This window comes from Chelon labrosus, assembly GCF_963514085.1.
Source record: "Chelon labrosus genome assembly, chromosome: 4".
Lineage (NCBI taxonomy): Eukaryota > Metazoa > Chordata > Actinopteri > Mugiliformes > Mugilidae > Chelon > Chelon labrosus.
Window position 1 is genome coordinate 29,282,624 of NC_140340.1, and position 14,885 is coordinate 29,297,508.

General features: G+C 43.2%; 1 protein-coding gene across 1 annotated transcript; it reads right to left on the reverse strand.

The window, feature by feature from the left end:
- Nucleotides 1–11,503: 11,503 nt before the first annotated feature.
- camk2n1a (calcium/calmodulin dependent protein kinase II inhibitor 1a) lies at nucleotides 11,504–14,484 on the reverse strand. Its single transcript, XM_084543526.1, has 2 exons — nucleotides 13,626–14,484; nucleotides 11,504–12,790 (listed from the first exon to the last, which is right to left on the reverse strand). Exons 1-2 carry the CDS (start codon nucleotides 13,792–13,794, stop codon nucleotides 12,723–12,725), a joined length of 237 nt encoding a protein of 78 aa, XP_084399652.1. The 5' UTR covers nucleotides 13,795–14,484; the 3' UTR covers nucleotides 11,504–12,722.
- Nucleotides 14,485–14,885: the final 401 nt, after the last annotated feature.

A 14,885-nucleotide genomic window follows, 5' to 3' on the forward strand; every position in this document is an offset into this window, starting at 1 on the left:
AAATAGTCCGCTATATCCAACATCATTTTGTTTTTCCACCTCAGTTTCTGAAACGATAAAACAGATTAGATATAAAGAATTTATATGTGAGCTTAAACAGAGCTTCAGCCAACACAAAAGACAGACAGACAGCTCTTCAGTTTGTTAAGTTGTGCTAAGCTAACCCTGCTTATGGTTGTCGCTTCATATTAGATGAGAGGTTTGGTCTAATTGATCTCAAACTGGTTTATATCTGTATAGGCACAGAATGGACCTATTCCTCTTCTGGTCCAGTAGGACTAACTTTTCAGTCATGACACGTACTCCTTATTGCACAGTTATGTATAGTGCCGCAGCTCCATCCCAGTTTGGTGCTTCAGTGGAAACTAGGCTATTAACCAGCACTGTCCTCCACTAAGGACCATGCAGGAGCACTCGGGGTCACCTCTGGAGCAGGACTGCTGTGGCTGGCTGCTCCTTAATTGAATGCAGAATTGATTTCACACATTTCGTTTGCTCCACCGGGATAGATAGATAGATGATGACAGTGGCTTTGGATTGTGCTGAAGGAGATTACATTGATCTCTGTTCTGCTGTCATCCAACGGTCACTGTGCGCGAGTCAGTTTGAGTTTAACACGTATGTATGTGCATACGTTAGCGGAGAACGGATACAGAGAGCCTCTTAAGATAGTCAGTTTGGAGACAAATTTGTGAAAGGCTTGAAAGAGCAGAGTTTATTGTTGCCTCCAATCAGCTGCCTTGCCGGAGGTATCCATGGCAACTGAAAGAGTAAAAGTAAGGTTTGAGGTCTCCAGAGAATTTGGGAGAGACAGAGAGAAGGACTTTGTATTGCTACAGAAGGACTCATTTGAAGCGCTGAATATGACAGAAAGAACATCAAAGTACTGTGGAGTGGTCACAGTGTGAACAATCCGAGGAACGATATACCCACAACCCACAAATACACAACGTAGGATCACTCAAACCCTACTCCACACATTTCCAGTGTGTCAGTGTTCATGTCGGCTGTATATACTCTATAATGGACACTCTTATACTCTTCATGAATTTAAACAGGGACACTTGAGCAAGGTGTCAACGCTTACCCTTGGGTAAAAGAGGATCTGCCTCCAGTTAAACGTGAAATATAAAAAAAAACATTGGTGGAAAATTCTAGAGACTCCTGCTCTGACCTTTCCAGATTACATGGGCAGTGCACCAGAAAAGCTGTATAACATAGTTTTTTGTACTGTATGGGTGTACGTAATTGGTTTTTTTTGTTTGTTTGTTTGTTTTTTGTTTTTTGACCAGTTTTCGTTTAAACCATTTTTATTCTTCTTACCTTTGTAAAATACAGATAATGAGGTATTCAGCAATCTTTTTTTCCTTCTGGAGAATGAATGTTAGCTACTGGGAGTGTTTATTTCCATGTGGTATTATCGAGCATTATGTAATCCCAAGTGGGTTGGTCCATTTCAGTGATGTGACACAAAATAAAACATTTATTCAGTTGTTCATTTAATCATTCATACACAGCCTCAAGGCGTTTCTGAACTGTGAAAGGGTGAACAAGCAAGTGGCCTTGTCTGCTTTGGAGGTGAATGTTTAAGTGCACGGTTGTGTCTCATGATTGTCAAACGATATTCTGAATGCCCTCGTAACAAAGAATAAAAAAAAAAAGTTAGGAAAAAACTGCCACACGATAAACATAATTATTTATCCATTATCAGACTGTTGGCTGACCACAGCATGATTCAGATTCGATTTACACCCGCTTGCCAGTTCATTAGGTACACTGAGATAACTGAGAGAGCAGTTGATTCAACTGTGTTTTCATTTTGGAGGCCGTGGTTGGGATAACAGAAAGACTTTGGTGTTGAATTCAATCTCATTCAGTATAACAGTACCACAAACGACATCCTCGAAAATGATCACGCAGTTGAATCACCACCTTTTTAACTCTGTTTCGACATAAACTGTCGGGAAAAGGGATTTAGTGCAGGACTATCATATTATAATGGATTTTATTCAGTTGTGGACCTAACGAACTGGCAAGCAAGTGTAAGGTAACAGTTTAGTACAAGACTAAAAACACAAGTAGACTGAAGAGATTGGCACTCTTATTCACAGCAAACAGACAGCTATTCTTTCAATGAGAGCTACAGTGGAGACAGACAGTACAGCATAACATAACAGAACAGGCTGGCATGAAGCAGTAACAAGCACAGACACGCAGAACCAAAAAAGCGGTATCGGCTCAGTCAACTCAGCAACAAACGATGTCGGGGAAAGTAGCTGTAACCTCTGCAGTATGCATACTGGGCCCGAGGAGCTGCTGCGCTCATAGATCGGTAAAGAGGGGACTCTGTGATGACAGCTGGTCGACAGGTGCAAAATGGCAAGTCTGGAAAGACTGGACACATTAAAGCAGGATTCCATTTATGTCTATTTTTCCCATATACTTTGATGCCTCAAAAAAGTTTGCAGCTAGTCAGGCTGTTAGTGTTTACACAGATGCTAGCAACATTATCCAGACTGGTGTTTGGTGCAACCAGGTGAGTATGAGCGCAATGGACACTCTCCCTGTTTACCATGTTCTTAATACATGTTCGTAAATCAGTCATCTTTGAGTTTTGGCTTTTCACTGAAAAAAATAACTATCATATATGCCGTGTTTACAGCCTTCCCAAGCTTTCCACAAGATTTTAGACACAGTTATTACTAAGGTCAAGCCTTGATGTTGGTTGTTAAGGCCCAGCTCTCCTTTGGCATTCCTGCTCATTACAAATGTGCTGGAGGGAGTTGAGCTCAGGGCTCTGTGCAGACAGGTCCAGTTCCTCAACGGCATTTCATTTTTTACCTGGCTTTGTGCAGTGGGGTGTTGAAAGTAACCGAGAGTCAAAAAATAGCGTATTAAGTGGGAGTATCAAGATATCCTTTAAGAGATTTCTAATTAATACATACAACACTGAAAATGACTAACAACAAAAGGGCTGGCTGTGAAACTACTTTGTAGCAAAGGCAACTGCACACCAAAAACTATGCGACAGAAGGGAGTCTGTCTCCTCTGCTTTGTTCTCTTTGTCTTCAACACGGCGGCATTCAAGTCCTAGGTTGTCTATTGACAGCTAATTAATCAGAATCAAAGAGAGACAAATCCTGTAAATATAGACAAGATGTAAGCACGGGCCCATAGGTGAGAGAGACAAGCAGAGAGGGGAGAAAGAGAGATTAAGGGCAGATTCTCCCCACTTTCTTCTGGTCGAAGTCATTAAGATTCATACCCCTGATCTTTCGCTCTGTGCGGCTCTTTGCTGCTCGCTCTATGCATCTCTAGCAAGAAAAAAAAATAAAAAATCTGAACCTGCACACCCACGCCAGAATTAAAATGGTGATGCAGCACTTGTTTTCTGTCAACAAGAGGGAGAATACTGAAAAAGACAGAGAACGTGAGATGGCATGAGATAGGGTGAGAAGAGAAGAAGGGAAAGAGAGAGAAAGAGAGAGAGAGAAAGTGAGGGGCTTTCAGCTGGTTGGTATTCCTGAGGCTTAGCCAGAGAGGCTGATGGTGCAGAGTGGACATCACCAAGGAATTTCAATGTGGATACAATGGCTTGCTGTTGTCACAGCCTTTACATCAGGCCTGGCTGCTCTGCAAGCTATTGTTTGATCATTTAAAATAAAGTCAGATTACTGTGGAATGTCTTCATGACACATTTATCTAATCTAATATCTAATTAGACCATTCACAGGGTTCTTTCTATTTCTTACATAATTTTCAAAACATTAGGGCTTGGCATGTATTTCGTGGACACAGTATCTTTCTTGCATATAGACTAAAATTACTTCTTTGTGGTTATTCCTATTCAGATTTAGTATAAACTCTTAATAAGCAATGAACTCACGAGACATCCCAAACATACAGAATATACACTGATCAGGCATAAAATTATGACCAGCATCCTAATATTGTGTAGGTCTCCTTTGTGCCTCCAAAACAGTTGTGACTCATCAGAGAATGGACATGGGCCTTCTGAAGGTGTCCTGTGGTGTCTGGCAACAGAATGTTGTTAGTGGGGTCCTATGGGTTGAGGGGAGGGGCCTCTGTGGATCATCCCACAGATACTTGATCAGTTTGGGATCTAGTGAATTTGGAGGCCAGGTCAACACCTTGTGCTGTTCTCCATGTTTTTCCTAAAGCGTTTTTGTGTGTGTGTCTGTGTCAGGCTGCATCCTGCTGGGGATGGCTGCTGCCATCAAGGAGTGTCATTGCTATGGGGTGGGGGTGCCTGGTCTGGTCTGGTCTAGGTGGGTGCCACATGTCTAAGTAACATCCACATGAATACCAGGTCCAAAAGTTTCCCAGCAGAACATTGAACTGTCACACGATGGTCAATGTTATTTACTTCTCCTGCCAGTAATCATAATGTTGCGGCTGATGGGTGTATATCAGACAGAGAGTTGTGTTAAAGGCTTTCAATGGACTAAGAAATTCATAGATCGCATCGCATTTCAGATGAAGGGCTAAAGTAATTTCATTTTTAACTTGTGGCATTTTTTGAACAGTGTTGTTCTAAAGTTTGATCTTCATTTCCCTGATGTCGTCTAAGTCAACTGCATGTTTGTATTCACCTGCAGGCCCCAACAGTGCATGTGAATAAGAAATGTCAGAACAGTGCAATAAATGTTCACAAAGTACAAGAAACTGGTGCTATGGATATGTTGGATAGATGGATTTAGGATTGAAAAGCCTGTGTGTTGGTGGGCAGGATCCAGCACAGTTTTAGTCCCAAGGTCAGCCAAGTAACCATGAACATCTGGATCCAGCCACACTGCCTTTTCCAGGGGAGTGCCAGCAAACCCAACCTGTTCACTCAATAAACAACTGTACTGAGACGGCTAAATATCCCTCAGTTCTTTGAAAAACCCGGAGAAAACACTGAGCCGACTTCTCATTCGCTCAAGCAATTTGGAGTTCAACAGTCACTGGCGATCATGCAGGAATGTTCATTCATCTACAGGGCCCAAAATGCTTCGAGGCTGTCAAGCCCCGGCTCAACAATTTTCAAATCCTTAATAATTTATCGATGGCGAGCAGTCAAATTGCATATCAATAATGTATAAGGGCTCAGTACAATGTTGATACAAAATACCCTTTCAGTCAGGCTCATTCATGCTCACAGACCAGCAGACAAAAGTACTATGTTTGGTCCCACGTGGTCCAGCACGGGCACATTGCTTGAATACGATCTGCAACAGTGATCATCCTGTCAGATGTTGATAGAGCAACTTAAAAATAACACTTCTCGTGTTTTCTTTCATGAATGTGTCTTTAAAGATGGATAAAACCGCAGAGGTGAAGACGTACAAAGGCATTCATATGAAGAACAAGGGCAAACTGTTAATCTAACATAAAATGCAATAATAACAATATACTTTCTTAAAATGTTCTTAAAATGTTCTGTCTTTAGGACAATATTCCTGTGCAAACATGTTAGCAACATTTCAGCACTTTCACGATCGCTGTTGCTGTCAGTGGGTCGGACAGCTATATTATGTATTTGGGCACGAGCCAATCACGCATGTAGGACAAATTAAGTGACCAATGGCGGATTTCCATCTAGGTCAGCATCTTTTATTCAGGAGGCACGCGTACACAGTTACATGCCATCCTGCCCCGGGGGCCCTGCGGAGACCCACTCTGCCACTGAGAGATGGCCCACCATTTTGTTCTGTTTTGAAAATGATCTCCATGCATGAGATTAGCTGGGGGGCCCGCAAGCTCTTTCCTTTGTTGTGTATCCCAGTTCGGATATTTCCCGTATGGTGTCTGTGAGCGTGAGCATGGCGTGCATGTGCGGTGCCAGGCTGCATGTGTGCATTAGCGTGCATGTGCTTGTGTGTGAGAGAGCGGGTTTAATGTTTTTTTTGTTTGTTTTTTGCTCAATGCAGGGGCGAATACGATCCCGATGGAGACATCCGATGCCCATTCTGTGTATGAAACTGTAGTGCTCTGCTGCTGAGCTTGAGGATAACACCCATAGCATCACGATCTGCCAGCGGTGTTTACAGCAACACACATTTTGCAATCCACACCCTCCATCTTTGTACATACAGTAGAATCCAATGTGTTGGCGAGTAAGGAGGGGTCACAGGCACAACGTGGCATTTTTTGGGGCCAAAAGAGACTCTCGTGGTCGCCTTATTCTTGAACTGTTCCCGACCCTGAACTGGTGCACTGTGCAGTCAGGCATCGCTAATCATTCCCAGCACTTAAACATACACCAGTGTCTGTGGGAGGTTTGCGCTGTGAAAGGAAACCCCTGTATAAGCTGGTGTTCTAGACAGAAATCAGTTATGAAAAACAGAGCCAGCATAGAAATAAAATCAGGCAAACAAGCGGGAACATGCCTGTGTGAAGTTGGTTTTAAAGCTTTATGATGCCACTGCACCAAAATGTAGAAAGCTGTCTCTCTCAGCCGTTGGTTTCACTCCACATACTTAAAGCAGCAACAAAGCAACTAGACATAGAGACAGAGAGTGAGGGAGAGGGGGAGAGAGAGAGGGAGAAAGAGAGAGAGAGAGGGAGGGAGAACGAGAGAGAAAGAGAGAGAGAGAGACTGGGGAATGTGGTTGCTATAGTAACCATCTGGTGGGTCTGAACTGTTTCTCCCTGGCATTCATTTCATCATATTGAGCCCCTGTCTCTCTTCCTCTCTCTTCCTCCACTCTCACTTTTGTTTATCCCTCTCTTTCCCCCCTTCTCTCCTGGCTCTCCATCTCTCTTATCTCCTCATCTCCATCTCGTGCCGCTCGTCCACTCTCTTCCAGGCTGCCTGCCTGCCTGCCTGCCTGCCATCCTTCTCCTCCCTTGTCCAGCTCTCCTCACTTTCGTTGCACTGAAACACTGAAAGAGTGTGTTTAATGTTAATGCGGAGCGGCCCCTCCATCTCCATCTTTCTTTGGTTGTCTGTCCAATTTTATTACTCTGACCCGTTAAACTTGGACCTTTTTTTTTTTTTTTCCAAACAAGGCAACGTCCACGGTGCCAGAATCTGAATAGGACTTTTGGGGATGGGAGGAAGCTGGAAGGACATCTGTGGGGAAACTTGCTTGAAAGATTGACGTCATCTGCAATCACGATTTAAATGCAGCCAAGGTGATTTTAGTCATAGACAAGGATACAGCTCTCCCCATGAAAATGTGACGTAACAGAATATTCTGTTGTGGTGTATAATGGGATATTTATTTATTTTCCCAACCAGGACTGCATTTCCTTTTTCCCTCTTATCAGCACTTGTCCTTGTGAATCCCCAGCAGAGTCTCAATCAGCGAGAGAATACCTGATCCCAATGCCGAATGAGCCTGCTGCCGCACAGGCACATCTACACACAGGTATCTTTACTGCGTGCACACAAAAACAGAGGGAAATTAGAATAAGCACACATAAATGCACATGTGCAGTGGAATGAAATGCAAATGTTGCCTCAGGCATTTGAATGCTATGTGCATTCCATTACCGTGCCATACAAAGCCCATTGATTCACACCTAGAAAGAGAGAAGGTGATTTTCCCAGTGAGTGGTTCTGCATGTGAGGCCACAGCCGGTATTTCCCTGCAGAGACAAAGGTCAGATGCAGGAGTCCAGTGGAGAAGAGCCCAGCGCTGGGTTTCCACAGGGACAGCCATGTGAGAATCTGTCAGGACAGAGTGTCTGTGCAGGTTTGTACAGAGTCTTCCCCGCTTGAATATATGCCTTTTTTCAATCCTTCACGCCGCACTTCTTCTTTTTCCCTCTTCTTCTACACCTGCCAGAGCTTATGTAACCTGCTATCCAGAGATTGACTTTCTCCTGACTGCCTCCTTTCACAGCGCTGGTGATTACTTTCTCATGAGTGCTCACTACGGTAAAAACCCATTTAATCCAAATAGTACCTGAATAAATTAAACTTCCCACTACATTAATGACAATAATGGCCGATCTGTTTAACGTTAAGTTTAATTTTGAGAAACTTCCAACAGTGATGGTCACCCAGGAAAAATCTGAGTTTGAATCTGAAGTGAAGAATCTACTGTGTCTTTGACAGTATTTTAATATTCCTGCACACTGAAATACTTGTCAGGGACATGTGGCAAAGAGAAGAGAGATAGAAACTGAATTTTTCGGACACTTTTCAATACATTTTATGTTGCACGTTGTAGCTATTTTTGTGAGCATGATTTTTTTCCAGGAGATGAGACAAAAAAATTCTACTTGTATACGTAGTTGACTGATCAACATTTCAGTGAGTGTCTGTCTCCCGTTAGTCAACCAGGCTACGTACGTCCATAGTCTCACTTGTGTTTCATCAGTTACCGGCTGGGTCGTCTTTTAAAGTGCTCACCATAGGTAAGGCCTGTGATGCACGCAAACGAGCAAATGATCAAATCTGCTGGGCCTCCTAAACTAAACCATACTTTGGCAGCACATTTCATTGGGCCATCTGTGACATATCTCTTTAATTTGTCTCCTATTTTAAATAAACTTCCTTATGTTTGTCATACCACACTGAAGTCTGGTGACTAATGGTACTAAATAATTACTCCCTAAATCGCTGGGCCTGGCTAAGACGGTGGAAGCTTCAGTAGCTGGAGAATCAAAACATTTTTATATCCTTATTATATAATATCTGAACATCAGTCTGGCATTTTATAAGTAGTATGAGAAGTTATCAATAAGCTTTTCGGGCTGTGGGACATCATTGCTCTGATTTGTTGAATGATCTTTCCATGGATTTTGATACAGTACATCAGAATCTTTTTGGTGTACCAGATTTTGGACCATCAAATTATGTTGTCCAAATATGCTGATGCAAATGGGTACTGTAATGCAGATACACAGTCTAATTGTTAACCCTTAGACATAAATGAAAGCAAATCTATTGCACATTCACCGAAAGATTAAACCTTGATGAAACTTTGTATTCAGCATTTTAGCTAAAGTTTGGCATCAATGGCCAGAGGGGGACCCATTGTGGGGGTTCAGACTCAGGCGTTAGCTGGCTGAACAAATTACGGACCGCAGATGACGCCTGAACAGAAAAGAAAAAGAGAAGGAGGGAACAGAGGATGGATGGATGTGGAGGAGAGATGGATAGAGTAGGGTAGGATAGGAGGATAAAGGCATGACGTTATAAGGGGTGGGGGATGAATGGATGTTCAGGGGGATTGAGCAGGAGGAGACAAACACTGCTGACAGAGTTAACCAGGTATAAGTTAGCTTGACTGCAGCTAACTGGTTAACTTCCTCTTTTAGATGTTTAAATGAATAATGATCCACTTATCAGAAGAGACCAAATGGTTTGTGTTTTTTTTAACAAACAGCTATAGTGTCAGACATATCAGTAAAATGATTCAGGTTAGAGGAAGAGAATCTTGACATTGTATAATTCTGCACTTGGATTAAACAGTATTTTGTTGAAGCTGTCAAAAGTGCTGATGTATTTTTGATGCTGGAGTTTGAGGAAAACATCCTATTATTTCTGTGGTTCAAATGTGACACCTGTTCCTTCTTTGCTCATGTAGATTATCTGCATCAGACACTTTGTTGTCATGGCTACTGAGACGTGCTGTAATTCTGCTGTTTTTGAGACCGGTGCACCTACAATTCGGAAGCTCAGATCACGACTCTCTGGCATTTTTGTAATTCTGCTGTCCGCCCCTTATCGCCAAGAAAATCCACTCTGGCTTTCCTGACCTCTGCTAAAGTCGACACACGTTTGTAATTGGTGCTCTTCTGATGAGTCACAGGCGTAGCTGAATTTGTAGGCGCAATTTACGATAAGAGCTCACCGCCTGGATTGCTGGTTTATCTGTTGCAAATGCTGCAAAATACATAAGGTGGGAAGGAGAACACTTTCAAAAACTTATGGCGCATAACTTCAAATATAAAAAAAATGGAATGAAGGAAGAGCAATACACCATATATTTTTCTGGAGAACAACTAATGGAGCACAAATGAAGTTATTGAAACTTAAGTTCCCTCTCTTTTCTTTGCTTTCTCTTTTGTCTTTCTTGACCATATCCAGGAGGACAAGGAGCCAAAGCTTCCTGTGACGTGCCCCCACCCAGAGTATCGCTCACAGGGTTCCTCCACTTCCCAAGACCATCTTCCTTGGATCAGTTAAGCTGGAAAGTTGAATCAGTATCTGATATTGTTATCAATACATTTGGAGCTCTGATTTGTTGAAGGTCTGCTGTGATATTCACCTATTTTCATGGTTCATGGTCTGTATGCAGTTTATGTCTTGGTTGTATGGTAATGGTAGTGTGAAAGTCTGAGTCAAGTGTGCTCCTTGCTCACACCCAGCTTTCCCTGCATCACTTTGGATGAAAGGACCACACAGACAATCATAAACAAATTACTCCCTAAATGTTAACATTCTCCGATCCTGTGTGAAGCTGTTACTGCAGTAAGCACCACTGTCATGGTTGACTGCCATCTTGGAAGAAGGGACTATTTTGGCAGGATAATGTGGTCACGCCACTGAGTGAATAGGGGGTCTTGAGAGAAGAGGGAAGAGATAAGAGAATGGAGAACATTCCATTAAAGCTAGCGATGGTATCAAGCCGAGGCTCAGGGAAGACTATTCTGCACCGAAACCCACCGCAGCACCCGTCGAGTGCAAGGTGCATCTGTTGCCATGGCACCCGGCGCAGGCAGCCCCTTTCATGTCTGTCAAGATGGGAGGGAGAGAGACTAGCAATATGTTAGTCTCGCCTGCAGTTGGAGCTGAAAACGGACATGCCAGTGCCTATGCGTGTGCGCTCTTCGACCTGCATGTATGTGTTCCCAGCACACGCCCCGGTGATCCGGGTTTGAGATGCCGTACGCTGACAGAGGCTCGTCACACAACATGAATCATTTAGTCACCACAGCAGAGCTGGAAATGTCACGTCTCATCAGTGTTCCTCACGCCTTGGTGCCCCTGCACCATTTACATCTCTGGCAATGGAGTGTAAGGGCAGACTTGATTAAAGAGAGAAGCTGAGATTTTAAATGCAAACAGACATTTATTGCATTGGGAAGCAGTGGTGTACATTTTCCCCACAAAATAATTTGCAGTACTGTAGCACTTAATAAGATCATAGTCTGTTGTGCAGTTGTCCGAGCCGAGTGTTTCAACTTTCATTTCAACAAATCAGGACAAAGTGCGCGTTTCCGATTCTTGATGGCATTTCCACTTCTGTCTCCTTCCATATCTGATCTGCCCAGGGAACGGGATGCTACTTCCTCACAGTGGAAAATGCTGACTTGACCTTCCTTGGCGGCCAGACAAGCAATCCAACAACAACAGGAGAAACTGTACAAGGAACATGTGCTAAAGGAAGCCAAGCTATCTGCTATCGTCTTTATCTTTCTGATACAAAACTATATTTTTGTTTTTTTTGCTACAGATTCAAAACATTTAAAAAAAGAAAAAAAGCAACATCAAGTACATCATTCCATTTTGTAAATCACAATCAACACTAACAGTAAATAGTACTTTGTCATAATCTTTATTACAAGATATTAGGCCACTGTACAAATCAGTGAGAATCGTACAGTACAACGCAGAATTAAGACTGTTTCTCGAGGTTTGTCATTCAAAGCTGTATACGAGGTGCTTCAAGAATACACAAGAGTTTCAGAATTTCTGCCATGCATGCATGATTTCATATTTGCCATGCATGAGTTTGTATTTCCGTGTTTTAAGAAAGAGCCCTAAAAAAATGGCAACCCAACAAAACAGCTGAACCGAATGAGTAAATGTATAAAGCACAAAAAGGAACAATTAGTCCAGTACAGTATATCCCTCATGAGATTTTGGCACACACAATAATGCACAATGCAATATAAATAGATTTATCAATAGGGTGTGTACAGTCAAGTTACAGTATCAACCAATCCAGGTGAAAGCCTGGGAAGCTTACAAACAGGTGAGAGGTACACTGTATATAAATGACTCGTTAGCTGCAAAGTATGGTAACAAAAAACACTCAGGCAACATCGAGAATTGTTAAGTGAAAAAAACATCACTCATTTGCTCAGTTTTCTCAACATACAAAAAAACAAGAAAAACACACTCCCTCAGGCTCCCTTGAGTCACTGCAAAATACATACTGTATTCCAAAGGATCAATAAATAAAGTCTTCAACACAGAACGAACGAGTTTACTAATTCCCACTTTGTGCAAGAAAATATGGGCTACCCTTTCCATATTTACAGACTCTGATATTCAAGTGCCCTCGATCAAAATGAAGAGCAGAAACAATGGTACGGCAGGTTTGATTGATAAGATAGATATAGGAGAAGTGTGTGCTTTAGTTTCTATATTAGATTTATTTCGGTATCCAGTCCCTGATTTCTGCATTTCGACAGCATCGCCTCCTTCCTTCACTTCACCTCGCACCCCCCTCCTTGTCGTCTTCTCCCACATTTGGATTTATGGCGAAACCCTGTAATCAAGGGTGTGTTTGTTTGTGCGTGTGTGTGTGTTTGTTGGGGGGTCCACCTGGGGGTCTCCTTTGCTGCCATCTCCCACCCCTGCCAGTGTGTGTCATCCGTACGGTCATGACTGACTGGGAGAGGAGGGTGTGGAAGTGCTGCTTGCTGCCACATGAGAGAAAGTGCTTATATACAGTGTCTTTGGATTAAAACTGGTAAATATCGCCATAAAAAATTTCAAGAGTGTCTTTTGGGGGGTGGTGAACCCGAGCGCTCTAAGCCTCAGCTGGGGTCTTCTCTGTTCCATTTTTTCCGTCGTCGCCATTCTCATCCTCGATCACAACTGTGGATGACAGGAGAGAGTTAATGAGAGGGGCTCGTGTTGGTGTGGCATCTTGAAAATTCACCAACGACTGACAGGAGGGCATTAAAGCCCAGAACCATTAGCGCTGCACTATACGAGCAGAAGTTATGTGTGCACACATGAGACATAAAGCCCATGCATATAAAGAGATAACCATGAGAGGCACTGAGTGTGTGTCTGTGCATCAGATGCACATTTGGGAACGTGCGTGTGTGAATATCCGTGCGTCTTTCCTGTGCACCCACAGGTGCAACCCTGACATGTCTGCCTGTTTGCCATGTTCATGTCTGTGCTCTGCTGCACATGCAGCTCTGTTTGTACATGGATGTGCCATCATATACCAGCTTACATTTTCAAGCACCATATCCTGGGTTTTGTCATCAAGGCAGAGCACATAAAGACAAAATCACCATCAACCTGAATTTATCATGCAAACCAAAATAAAGAAAAAAAAAATCTGAATAACTGAATAACACAGCAACCATCCATCCATCCATCCATCCACTGGGGAGGGGGCATTCAGTACAACTCTGTTGAGCAACATTCAGAAGGCATTTAACATTCAGAAGGCACGCACTGCGCATCCAACTTGTGTTGCAATGCGAATAGAATATTTAAAAGCCCATACATTACACACGCATGCAAACAATAGACTTTTTTTCTGATCTCACGCTCTACTGAAGACCAGGTCAAGGCAACAGTGTCGCCGATCTGGCTTCTCAAGGATATAGTCTTAATTATGGTACACTAGTGACCCTACGTGCGCATTCACCCCATCACCATACAAGCGAAAACGCCTTAATTACATAATTACCCCGTTTGCTCCTGCCTATTTGTCCGAGTTTCGGCGGACGTTTATTCTGTGAGCCATTGAAGAAGTTGTTGGTGTCTTGAAGACGACAGGTGAAGGAAAGGTGTCCCTCGTCGCCCTCGTTTCCATAATGACTCATTTTTTCTTCGTTGAAAGGCAGCACTTCCGACATCTCCAAATGCGTCTTTATCACCAAGGCGCACGAACTGAAATGTATAGACCGTCGCCAAGCTTGAACCTGGTCGTCTGTAGCAAACAAAAGAGTGGGGTGGGGGGGACAATGCAATCTGCTGGCACGACCTAGCCTTTCTGTTTACCCCGAAGACACGTGTCTGTCTCCGTAGGTACGCAACAGAAATAACAAAATAACAATAAATCAAAATGTCCTCAATTTCCCCGCTCGCGGAGCTTCGGCAACATTATTAAATAAATCCAGAGGTTTTTTTAATTTAGGTTTTCCCCTCTGCGCGTATTGCTTTGGAAATGGAGGCGCACGTAGAATAGAACCGTGAAGCGCCCGCTGGTTTTGAGCTGCTGAACCCGTCGCACGGAAAATCTGAGGAAGAAATGCAAATTGAGGAGCGATGCAAAACACGGATCCCGGGGAGACCAGGCGAGGGAGATGTACAGGGGGTTTTCTGGTGCAGCCCAGAGAAGCGTCCAGCTGGAGTCGTGGCGGTGCACCAATGCCTCACTCTCCGGGATCCAGATCCAATCAAACGAGTCGCGATTTTAAATTCAAAGATGGCACATAAACGCCTGCCAATTCAGATCTCTGAGGAGAATAAAACGTTGCTTTCGCGCCACCACACGACGAGTCAATGACATAAACTCCTCGAGCCTCTCTCTTGACAGTTTCACCAAATTTACGACGCATTTGCCGTGGTGGGGTTTGAAGTTGCCTATTCACCGAGACAGAGCTCACCAGAGGATGGCAGTATTTTCATAGGCTGGGACGTGACTTCTGGCCCCGTGGCGCACTTTCAGTTCCGTGCTGTGTTCAGCACAGTTTCTGGAAAACTGCATAAAATCAATGGGCTGAATGGATGGACATTTCGCTGCGTAAAGCACGGGATAGGTGCGCTTTAAACTGCAATCCATGTTCCAGATTGGAAGAGGTTCCAGGTTTTCTCATCAGTTGTTCTGCTGTTGATTGATAATCCATTAAATGGAGCCTTCAAAAATGTGATAAAAACACATGAAACAAACAGCATAAACATTTACGTTCAGATTATAATAGAGATATTTTGATAATGTCATCAC